The sequence below is a fragment of the Brassica rapa genome, chromosome A05 (genome assembly GCF_000309985.2).
Source record: "Brassica rapa cultivar Chiifu-401-42 chromosome A05, CAAS_Brap_v3.01, whole genome shotgun sequence".
Lineage (NCBI taxonomy): Eukaryota > Viridiplantae > Streptophyta > Magnoliopsida > Brassicales > Brassicaceae > Brassica > Brassica rapa.
The window spans coordinates 9,176,069-9,188,447 of NC_024799.2; the positions used below are offsets into that span (position 1 = coordinate 9,176,069).

The 12,379-nt window shown below is 38.6% G+C and overlaps 2 protein-coding genes across 2 annotated transcripts; both read left to right on the plus strand.

Annotated features, from left to right (window-relative positions):
• The first annotated feature begins 2,227 nt into the window (after positions 1-2,227).
• On the plus strand, positions 2,228-3,268 carry LOC117134321 (NAC domain-containing protein 6-like). Its single transcript, XM_033292589.1, has one exon. It carries the CDS (start codon positions 2,228-2,230, stop codon positions 3,266-3,268), a length of 1,041 nt encoding a protein of 346 aa, XP_033148480.1.
• Positions 3,269-5,906: 2,638 nt separating this feature from the next.
• Positions 5,907-8,856, plus strand: LOC103868351. The gene is made up of 2 exons (XM_033291290.1): positions 5,907-8,517; positions 8,605-8,856. Exons 1-2 carry the CDS (start codon positions 6,456-6,458, stop codon positions 8,643-8,645), a joined length of 2,103 nt encoding a protein of 700 aa, XP_033147181.1. The 5' UTR covers positions 5,907-6,455; the 3' UTR covers positions 8,646-8,856.
• Positions 8,857-12,379: the final 3,523 nt, after the last annotated feature.

Here is a 12,379-nt window from a genome sequence, read left to right on the forward strand (position 1 = left end):
GGAAACGAGATCAGTTGGGCTTGGTTTCATAGTTCGTGATGACAAAGGCAAATTCTTGGTTGCTGGTATGTCAAAAATGAACAATGTATCTTCTCCTCTTCAGGGTGAAGCCCTTGGTTTTTTATTTGCAGCACAACAGATTTGAGTCAGAGGTTGGCGGCATGTCTGGTTTGAAGGGGATAGTGTTGAATTGGAAAGAATCATAAATCAGGTGGTTGATCAACATGTCCTATTACGCAACGTTATACATGATATCAGATTTTGGATCTCACGCTTGCCCATCTGCTCTTTGGGATCAGTAAATCGTAAGAAGAATTCAGCGGCCGATGCCCTCTCTAAGAAAGCAATAGTGATGGAGAATGATTATATTATGTTATCGATTCCGCCTCCTTGGCTAATTCGTTTCCTGTATGAACCTTTCACAATTTGATTTCTAATAAAATATTGTTCAAAAAAAAAAAATGTTATAGAGATATAACATATATTTTATAAAAAATTTGATTATATTTAGAAAAGAAATGAAAACCTATTATTCAACAATTAGACAATTTAAATAGAAATTTTATATATTTACAGATTTAAAGTACCTATAAAGATGATACCAATTATTTTTTTATATATTTAAATAATTATGTATATTTCAATTTCAATATATAAATATATATATATATATATATGTAAAGTGACAATAAAAGATTTTTTTACCTCTTTTATTGAACTTCTTTTGATCATTTTCTTCTTTGTGGGTTCTTTTGGTAAAAAAACTATTTTACATTGATTTGAGAGACTTGCCCTAATTTTAATTTAGTTCACAACTAATTTTCAGTTACACATATTTGTTTACATGAATTTTGATGAGACTTAAAGTGAATACATTGCAGGTGGGTTTTATGTTTGAAATTATAATGAAGTATTGATAAAACTTTCCTTACAAAGTTTAACTAGGTGTCTTGCCCGCATATGCGGGCTTAATCGTTTTACAAATATGTATTAGTTTTTTTTATTAATTCAAAAACCAGCATAATAACTTATTATTTATATTTTTAAAAATAAATAAATCAAACATATATATATAACTTATTATTTATGTTTTCAAAAAAAATAAATCAAACATATATATATATATAAATAAATATCTAATTAAATATATATGTTTAATGAAAATTTATTAAAGATAACATTGACTTTAACCAATGAATTTATTATAATTGTTTTATATTTTATTTTAAACTTTATAATTGAAAAATATGTTTTAAGAAAACAACACAATATATAAGAATTATCTTATTTTTTTAAAAGTTAATATTATTAATAAAAATTCGTTTTTGATGATACAACTAATTATATATAAAATTCATTAAGGGTATTGTAGATATTAACCGCTCAAACTTTCAACATGAGAGCTCCAAAATTTATTAAAGATAACATTGACTTTAACCACTGAATTTATTATAATTGTTTTATTTTTTATTTTTAAATTTTATAATTGAAAATATGTTTTAAGATAACAACACAATATATAAGAATTATCTTATTTTCTTAAAAAGTTAATATTATTAATAAAATTTCGTTTTTGATAATATAATTAAGTTTATATAAAATTCATTAAGGGTATTATAGATATTAACCGCTCTAACTTTTAACGTGAGAGTTCCGTTGCAAAAACTTACTTCGCAAATAATAGTATTGATTCCATTTGAAAATTAATAAATAGCTTTTCGCCTATTCTTAGTTTCCAAAACTAACTTTTCTAAAAAAAAAAATTAAAACCTTTATTTTAAAGATAATAGTAACTTATAAGGCAACAAACTGCTCAAAAATCCTAACAAAAATAAAAAAATAATGGTAGCTAATTCGCATTAGGGAAGTGATTCTAGATACTAATATCGTATAAAACCATTATAATAAAACAAATCGAGTATATGAAAATATTTTGTGGTTGTGGGGGTGGGTCAATCTATTTGGAAAAGGAAAATAAGATGTTTCGGATAGAGATACTTGACAAGTCGGCTCATCCTTGCTTTATATATAAGTACACTCTCAGTGCTTTCTTTGAAACCAAAAGATAAATTATCATCAAGCTACCAAGGTACGTTAAGACTTTCAGTGCATTAATTCTTGCGCACATCCAGTTGTTTTTGGCGTATGCATTAGTTTGATTCTGTTGAAACCGTGTTTCTAGGGTTTTGTTGTCAAGCATCTTCTAACTGATCCAGAAGGATTTAATATGGCTCATCCAAGGGACTTAAAGTTCTCTCCGATTGACCAGAATTTGGTGGGGTATTATCTACGCAACAGAGTGGATACAGGAAAAGATGGTTTCATCACAGATATCAAACTTTATGAAGACGAGCCGTGGCTTCTTCCGCACGTCAAGAATGATCAATTCAAAGAGAACATGTGGTTTTACTTTGTTCTAAGGACACGTAATTTGGGGAGCAGGCCCAAACGCACGGTTCCCGGTAGAGGAAGCAGTAACGGCGGAACTTGGACGACAAGTGGCGTAAAGAAGGCGATCACTGACCGTAACAACCCCAAGGTTGTGATCGGATACAAAACAGAACTCGCGTACCACAAGAAAGTCAAGGGAAAGCTTAAAGGAGACACCACTGGTTGGTGTATGACGGAGTATTGGCTTGCAAGTGAGAACGATGCTCAGTTCCAAGAAGTAGTCTTGTGTCATCTCCGTGACAATAACAAGATGGTCGTTGACCAGCCACCAGAGAGCAAAAACGGAGACAATGACATCGCCACAGAGCAGCCTCAACAAGGGAACAGCGATGACAACAACAATAGACTCCTTGACTTCACTCATCAACAGCGGCCACTGATTCCTCCTTTTGAAGGACAGGGATTGAGACTTCAAACCATTATGGGATATTCTGATAAGGCCACTCAAGAACAACAACATCCACCGATTTCTCCTCCTCCTCAACGTCAAGATTCCGGAAGCATAAACAACGCACTTGTAATCATGGAAGATGAGTGTGTTAGCCAAGATGAAATATTCAATCTAGCTGACCTGGAAGCCGGCATCACTCATCCACAACAACAACATCGTCAGATGATGGTGGATCCTTATGATGATATATCTTTCTCAAGATTGGCAATGCCGAACAACCTGATTTACCATCATGAAGACTCATGGCATCAAGATACCTCTCCATGGAACAACACCAATCCTCGTGGACTCATATTCAATTCTCATGGATATGAGATCCAAGATCAAACTGTCACCAAGGGACACAATCAAGATTCATATTATTAGCCGACATTTTCTTCTGATGCAACACAAGAGCAAATAAAGTAGTCAAACATAGGAAACATGTATAGTTCGTTTGGTTATGGTTATTATTTCTGGATCTTTTAATGAGAATTTATCTCATCATTAAAAGTTTGTAAATGATCTTTGTGTTTGATTAAACCGATCCAAACACCCTTTTATCGAAATCAAAAATTTCTGGAGCACTCATCTGCTAGTGTGATACCACCGATAACGCCTATGAATACTAAAAAAACTCCACGCATGAGTTTAACATTGGAAAAAGTACGTACAGTTCCTTTGGTTTAATTACGCTTAAGTCACTGCATAGTTCGGTTGCTATATTTGGATTTTAAGTGAGACTTTATCTTTATGTGCTTGATTCTAAAGAAAGCAAGGCCTAAAGAGCTCAAAGATAAAGCTTCGAGGCTGATTAATTTATTTGGTTAAATTGTTGAGTTTGATTTCTGGTTGTTTTAAAAAAAAAATTATATTGTTTATCTTTTCAGAATTTCATAGTTTTTGGAAAATTAAGTTGGATGATATGCAATTTAAAAAATCTATTGAATAACTGTTTGTTCATATATTGTTATTGCATATTCATTGTCTTTTCGATAATTTTTTTTTAAATCTGATATCTAATTGATAGTTAAAATTTATTTCATATTCGTTTAAAAATACCAAAAAGCTTTCACTGAGATACTTATTCGTTTTCGTAAAACCAACGATACGAAGACTGGAATCCAGATAAGAGAGTATGGATCGATGAACTAAAACCGAAAGAGGCCATCGGTTGATTCACTAAACAAACAAACCGAAGTATTCCTTGGCCACAAGGTCAAACGAAACCTTCACGCCAAATGCGAAAAAACTTCTCTAACACGTTCTCATAACGTAAAATTTTATTTGAAAGAAAATTCATTCTTTAGTGCCGCGAGACGTCGCAGATACTCGAAGAACCAGATTACGACGTAAAATATCTTCCTAGATGAAAGTTCTGTCTCGGAAACTCAAACAGTAATATGCACTAACATCTTCTCAAACACACATCCTTCACGAAGGCTCAAACTCAAATGGTAACACTTACCATTCCGTTTGTTGCTGATCACAACAAACAAACTCCAACGTCCTAAACAGACTTAGTCATCGTCCCCCCCCCCTCCCTAATAGAGATAAGCTCTCAGACATCTGACACACGGATAATTGTGCGTTATAAAAGAAATCTGAAATTTTGGTCAGCACTTCCAAACGACTTCAAAATTGTCTTTGGAAAGATGCTCGGTCCTGATCGATGCAAGTCACATAAGCCGAGGACTTTTCGCAGACAACAATATTGAGACGAAATCAGGTGGAAACCGCAATGGATGATTTAAGCCAAAACAGTCATTACAAACCCTAAACTGATAGTAAGCCTAGGTCTTGCGCCTAAACCCATCATACTGGTCTTATACATCTCAAGGCATAGTATCAACAGACTGATATGAGATTCCAATAAAAGTCCTTTTTGCTTATATTTGTACGTTTATAAGACTCCGCAAACTAAAAGCCTTCGAGTGTTCCCATCTTGCACAACAACAAGTATAACGATCCACTGAGCGTTAGAAATGAGGTGACAACTCACACTCTCTCTCATCTCTGCGTATGGCTACTCTGTAAGTTTTAAAAAGGAGATAATCCACAACTTCATAAATCCAAAACAAACAGCCTACAAGGCTAGTCTCGAGGCCGACAAATGTCCAATAAAAATGCCATCGGCCGCAACATTCTCGAAATTTGAAGAATTATAATCCGAAAACATAAAAATTATCATTATTATTATTATATTTAAATAATAATTTATTATATATATAGAGAACAAGGGTATAATAGTCTTTTGCTACTTAATGAAGATGGTATATTTAAAAATGTCCATTTAGTGTTGGTAAAGATGAAAAGTGATACCATGAAAGTGGTAAACATGAAATTTCTCCAAGAAAGATCTTCTATCTTTTTATTAGGAAAGAGATATTTGGTTTTTAATATTCTAAGAAAATTAATTTAACCAAAAAATATTTTTAAAAATATGAAGCAAAAGTTTATAAAATTGGAATTTATGTAAAAGAAAATTTTGTTTCTAATCAATTTACTTGTTCAAAAATCTATAAAATTATTGTATTTTAAATATCAAAGAGATGACATGTTCATATAAAATATCTTTTGATAACAATGTGATTATAAAAGAGTTAATAAAAATAGAAAATAGAAGATACTACTAGATATTGCCTTTTTATATGAAATTCCTTTTTTATAACAATGTGGTTAGAAGAAGAATTTATTAATAAAAAGAAATTATAAAATCTTATTAATGGTAATTATAATAATAAACATAATTCATTAAGGATATCAATGTAATAAACAACTGTAAGAGTTAACATAAGCGCGACACATAAGAAAATTTAGTTAAAAAATATTTTTAACATATGAAGCAAAAGTTTATAAAATTGTAATTTATATAAAAGAAAATTTCGTTTCTAATCAAATTACAAATTCAAAAATCTACAAAATTATTGTATTTTAAATATTAAAGATATTACCTTTTATATAAAATTCCTTTTTGATAACAATGTGGTTACAAAAATATTAATAACAATAAAAATAGAAAATAATAATAGATATTGCATTTTTATATGAAATTCCTTTACTTATAACAATGTGGTTAGAAGAAGAATTTATTGATGAAACGAAATTCTAAAATAAATAATGTTAATTATAATAATAAACTTAATTCATTAAAAGTATCAATGTAATAAACCACTGTGAGCGTTAACGTGAGTGCGCCACATAAGAAAGTGACTTCTCAAACAATAAACTTAATTGATTAAGGGTATCAGAACCGCACATCAATCTTACCCTTGCAGATAACTATGAGCCATGCCTAGGGTTTTGAGCGACAAGAAAGGCGACTGTCAGATCTAGGTTTGACGGCGCACGTGAACGGCTTCTAAACCTTTACCCGTTGTGCAAGGAAGACTATCGACACTTCTTGACACGGGTCCTAGGGTTTTTAAGAAGTATAAAGCACCTTTTGACATCTAGCGACTCTGCTAAGTTTTCGTGTCTACGGCATCCATACGATTTTTGTTCTCGAATTCTTTCGAGTGGGCTCCTCTTGTCTTTTCTCTCTAGCTGTGTGCTACGATTTTGTCCTGTAAGAATGGTGTCTCAAGCAAACCTAATTCAACGTGGAGGCTCTTCGTCCGCTGCGAACCGCCGTTTGGATCTGGAAGTAGAAGATGAGATCATCCGTATTCCAGCCTGTGATCTGAACACAGTTGCTGAGCGTTTCAAAAGAACTCTGATTGGTAGAGTTCTCCATCAAGGAGGTCGCAGTGTTGAAGCTCTGATTGCCCTACTCCCTAGGGCACGGATCTGGAATGTAGAAGGCAGAGTCCGTGGTGTTAACTTGGGAAACGGACGTTTTCAGTTCGACTTTGACAAGGAAGAGGATCTGGTTATGGTTTTAAACAAAAGGCCTTGTCATTTCAACCACTGGATTTTTGCTCTGGAACGATGGGAGCCTGTTACAAGCGATAACTTCCCAAACACGATTCCTTTTTGGATAAAAGTTACAGGAGTTCCTGTTCACTACTGGAACGATGAAACTTTTGAGGAGATTGCAAAGGCCCTGGGGAAGCGTGTAACTATTGATGCTACAAACGCCCGTCTTCAAGTCTCTATTGATGCTGATAGGCCATTACAGTTCGAGAGAAGGGTTGGCTTCCCAAACGGAGATGTCGGGAAAGTCTCTCTGGAATACGAAGGTCTTATTAGATACTGCTTTGCCTGTAAAAGGATCGATCATGATGTATACTCTTGCACTGAGTGCTCACAAGAGGAACGGGATCAGAAGATTAAAGAGCTCAGGGAACAAAATGAGCTGGGTTTGCAAGCTCAACAGAACCGGAACCTGGGCCTAATACACAACCGCAACAACAATTTAAACAACAAAAGGCCACGATCCCCTTCTGATGATGGTCTTAATAAATCTCCAGGGCGTCCACATTATCCTGGATATGCCAGAGGTGAAAAGAGAAGGAAGGAATCACCAAACTATCGGTCCTCTAGATACCATGAGGATCACCGAGGGTTTACCAAGATTTCTGACCGAAGGAGGGAGGATAAACATGAACGTATCCCGTCGGGAAATACAACTGTCTGGAACCGGCTCGAGTCTCATTCCAAGAGAAGATCAGTGGAAGCCTTCGCATCTCAGTATAAGAACCAAGACAGAGTAAGAGAGTATGAGAGAAACAGAGGTAGGGCCAAATACCTTTCTCATCATTCCCGATATTCCCAACAAGTTTGGAGACCAAAGAGTCAGGTTAATGAATCCAAAAGCAACAATCAGAACAAATCTGTCGGGGCCTCAGAAACTCCAGCTCCTCCCTCACGTGCTTTGACTGATTCGCAGAGGACAATATCAGAAGTCAGGCAGGGACGAGGAGGGAGAGATACGCAGGGCACCGGAGTCATGGTGGTCCATAGGAACGAGATGTCGGAGGAACGAGTGAGACGCATCAAAGGGAAGGCTCCAATGTTTACGGAAGCCTTGGAAAAAACCCCTATGTCGGCAGCAAAGTTCTCTCCGGCCGGGCTTCTAACTAGAGATAGAGGCGTTCTCAGAATAAGAGACGGGGAGTCTCCTTTGTGTCCAGAGGAGACCAGGTATGTCTCGTCCCTAGTTAGGCCTAGCACTGAACCTGAGATAGTTAATCTTGATCTAGATAGGCTCATGGAATCACACCACATAGACAATTTGGTTATGACTAGAGAAGATGAGGCGGAAGTTGATAAACTAGTTGAGGATTTTGGTGATGTGATTATGGATGATAATATGATGCAAAATGATGATCTACTTGTGGATGAGCCTGGTTTTGATGCAGAGAAAATAGATGCTATCTCACAACTATCTCCAGCATATGCTGAGGACATTGACAAACAGAGGGAAGACTATCAAGAAGCTCAGATGAGCGATGCTAACCCACGGGCCATGGAGAAAGGAGCCCTATTACCAAGTGCAGGCAGGGACAAGAAAATAGCCGATGCACATGTACCGGATACGAAAGGAATAAGCAAGCAGTCTAACCTAGCTGGGACTGTGTCAAAGAAGCGCAATCCACAGAGCCCGGGGGGGGGGGGGGGGAAAGGTGTTCGCGCTTCCAAGAAACTGAGCCTCCCAAGGGGCCGCCCATCTCCTAAAAAGCCTAAAGCGCAGGGTACTTCCAAGAAATCTCAAAAAAATGATGTCCCTCGTATTGAGGTGTTTCCTTCTACTAAACGTATGAACTCTTCTTCTGTCTCAGGTTCGGTGGTGTCCCAGAAACCACCCAGTAAGAAGATATGAACACCATCTCTTGGAATTGTCAAGGGGCCGGAGCCTACTTGACCAAGAAGCATCTCCGGGAATTGCACCGTTTTTTTGCACCTTCTTTTCTCTTTTTATCTGAAACAGAAAACAATCGTTCTTTTCTGCAAGAGTTTCAAGTTTCTTTTGGTTATAATAAATTGTTCACCGTGGAACCGGAAGGTAGAAGCGGTGGACTAGCACTTTTTTATATGGATTCTTATGATGTGTAGATTCTTTACTTTGATAAACGCATGATCGACATAACAGCTACCATAGAGGGACACAAAGTCTACATGACCTTTATATATGGTGATCCGGTCGTTGAGTGCCGAGAATATGTCTGGGAGCGGTTAACGCGCATGAGTGTGAATAGATCGGGAGCATGGTTCGTGTGTGGGGACTTTAACGAGATTAAGGGGAACCATGAAAAGAAGGGGGGAAGGAAGAGACCTGAGACTTCCTTCTTACCTTTCCGTACGATGTTGGCCGACTGTGGCATGATAGAATTCCCGTATAAGGGTAACCATATGTCTTGGGTTGGTTATCGCAGCTCTGGGAAAGTACAATGCAGATTGGATAGAGCTGTAGGAAATGAGGAGTGGCATCACCTCTTCTCCCACACTAATGTGGAGTATTTGAAGCTATGGGGGTCGGATCATCGTCCGGTCTTAGTACGCATTCAGTCCCGTGAGGTGAGACGACGAAAGTCATTCAAGTTCGACCGTAGATGGCTCTTAAAAGATGGATTGAAAGAAGCTATCGAAGAGGGTTGGGGCCCCCAGGATGTGTCAAACTCCCGGCCTATCCATGTTAAATTGGAGGAAGTGCGGCGAACTATAGCTCGATGGAAACGAGAGAACCCCTCGAATTCTGCGAAAAAAATCGAGGCAATCAAGGAACAGCTTGAGAGAGCTCAGTCGGATCCAAGTATCCCGAGTGTTGAAGTATTAAATCTGAAATGGAATCTGTGTGCAGCTTTCCGGGAAGAGGAGTTATACTGGCGACAAAAGAGTCGTGCCATATGGCTTAAAGATGGAGATCGTAATACCAAGTTTTTCCATGCAGTTACAAAACAAAGAAGAGCTCGAAATCGAATCATCAAACTCAAAAACCCACGGGGGGGGGGGGGGGGGGGGGGGGGGGTTGGGCTGAAAGCGAGGCATGAATCGAGAAGGTGGCAGCAGAGTATTTCCAAGATATTTTTACCACCTCGGAGCCAGGTGCCTTTGAGGAAGCATTACGTTTCATTACTGCAAAGGTTACTCCTGCCATGAATGCGTCCCTAGTACGACCTCCATCGGATACAGAAATCAGGAAAGCAGTTGAAAAAATCAATCCGGATAAAGCACCTGGGCCAGACGGTATGACAAGTCTGTTCTATCAACGTTTCTGGGAAGTCACAGCGAAAGATGTAATTTTGATGGTGAAAGAATTCTTCAGCTCAGATTCCTTTGATCCGAGGCTAAACCAAACTAATATATGCCTGATTCCTAAGTCAGAACGTCCTATGGAGATGACTGAATTCCGTCTTATAAGCCTATGCAATGTTAGTTACAAGATCATCTCGAAGATAATCTGCTCCCGGTTAAAGAAGTATCTACCAAAGCTTATCTCGGAGACGCAATCCGCCTTTGTGGCGCGACAACTTATATCTGCTAATATACTCCTAGCACAGGAAGCTTTCCACGCCCTCCGTACGAATCCCATGTGTAAAGCTAAGTTTATGGCTATAAAGACTGACATGAGCAAAGCCTATGATCGTGTAGAATGGAGTTTTCTAAAAGCCCTTCTACTCAAAATGGGTTTTGCGGAAAAATGGGTTTCTTGGATATACTGGTGCGTGTCTTCAGTCTCTTATCAAGTCTTACTTAATGGAGAACCCAAGGGCCATATACAGCCATCTCGCGAGCTGCGTCAAGGCGACCCTCTATCCCCCTTTCTCTTTATACTGTTGACAGAGGTTCTAATCTCTCAATTGAGAGGTGCTGAGGAGGAAGGTAGGCTGACAGGTTTAAAGATTGCTCGTGCGAGCCCAGCTTTTTCACATCTCCTATTCGCTGATGATAGCCTATTCTTCGTTAAAGCAGATGTCCAGCAAGGTGCTGAGTTGATACGGATAATTAATCTATATGGGAGAGCTTCGGGCCAACTATTAAACCCAGCGAAATCCTCTATCTTGTTTGGCAACAAAGTAGGACAGGAAGTAAAGGTAGCGATGAAACAGATTTTGGGTATAAGTAAAGAGGGTGGAATGGGGATGTACCTGGGTCTCCCGGAGAAAATCTGTGGATCAAAGCGACAAGCTTTTGCTTTCATCAGAGATCGGCTCAATGATCGCATCAACTCATGGTCGGCAAAATTACTCTCTAAAGGCGGCAAGGAAGTTCTTTTAAAATCTGTAGCACAAGCTCTACCCACATACGTGATGTCCTGTTTCCTCTTACCAAAGGACATCTTAAATAAGCTTCAAGGGGCAATTGAAAAATTCTGGTGGAGTACGAAAGGGAACAATCGCGGTTTGCATTGGATTGCTTGGGAAAAAATATGTGTTCCTTTTGATAAGGGAGGCTTAGGCTTTAGGGATCTCCATAATTTTAATCTGGCCCTCCTTGCAAAACAGCTCTGGAGACTCCTACACCATCCTACATCCCTACTGGCACGTGTCCTTAAAGGCAGATACTATCGGCACATTAGCCCAATGGAAGTTAAAACATCAAATTCCCCATCGTATGGGTGGAGAAGTATCTTGGCTGCACAGGACCTACTGCGGGAGGGTTTGAGGCAAACGATTGGATTGGGTTACAATACTCGAGTGTGGATTGATCCGTGGATCCCGACCATACCTGCTCGGCCAGCACTAGACAATGGAGTCTATCGGGATCATGATCTGTTCGTTAATCAACTTATCGATCAATCCTCCAAGAAATGGAGAGTAGAGATTCTCGAAGCCTTGATAGACCCGACTGATATCCCTCTGATTCTTAGTATACGACCCAGCCATTGTTTTAAGGATGATGGGTACTGCTGGAACCACTCAAAGTCTGGGTTGTATACAGTGAAGTCGGGGTATAAGCTTGCAAAACAAATGAAAGAGGAGAAAGGGGAGGTTGCAGTCACAGAGCCTAGTATCAACCCCCTAAAGGCTATGATCTGGAAGCTACAAGCTCCACGGAAAATAAAACATTTCCTCTGGCAAGCTTTGACGGAGTGCGTTGCGACATGTAGCCGTCTGGCTGATAGACACTGTGGAACGGATAGGTCTTGCCCCAGATGTGGCGACGGTGAGGAATCTTTGAACCATCTCCTCTTCCTCTGTCCCCCGGCGCTTCAAACATGGGCACTCTCCGACATTCCATCAATTCCGGGTTCTTTCCCGAGTAAATCCCTTTATGAGAATTTTGATTACTTGCTTCTTCGTGCAAAACAGAGGGGAACCCTGATAATATCCTCGCTAGGTTCCCTTGGATCGTTTGGTTTATATGGAAAGCGAGGAATGAGAAAGTTTTCAACGGCAAGCAAGTCCCCCCGCCAGATACCGTACTACACGCGACCCAGGAGGAAGAGAACTGGCGGGTAGCACAAGTAATAGAGAAGAAGGACTCTTCTGGAGATACTGGTCCTTCGAACGGCAGAAACCTGGAGAATGAGTTACAATTACCAAGATGTCAAGTGGATGCATCCTGGGTGACGAATTCGACGATTTCTGGAGGAGGTTTTGTTTTTGATCTGGC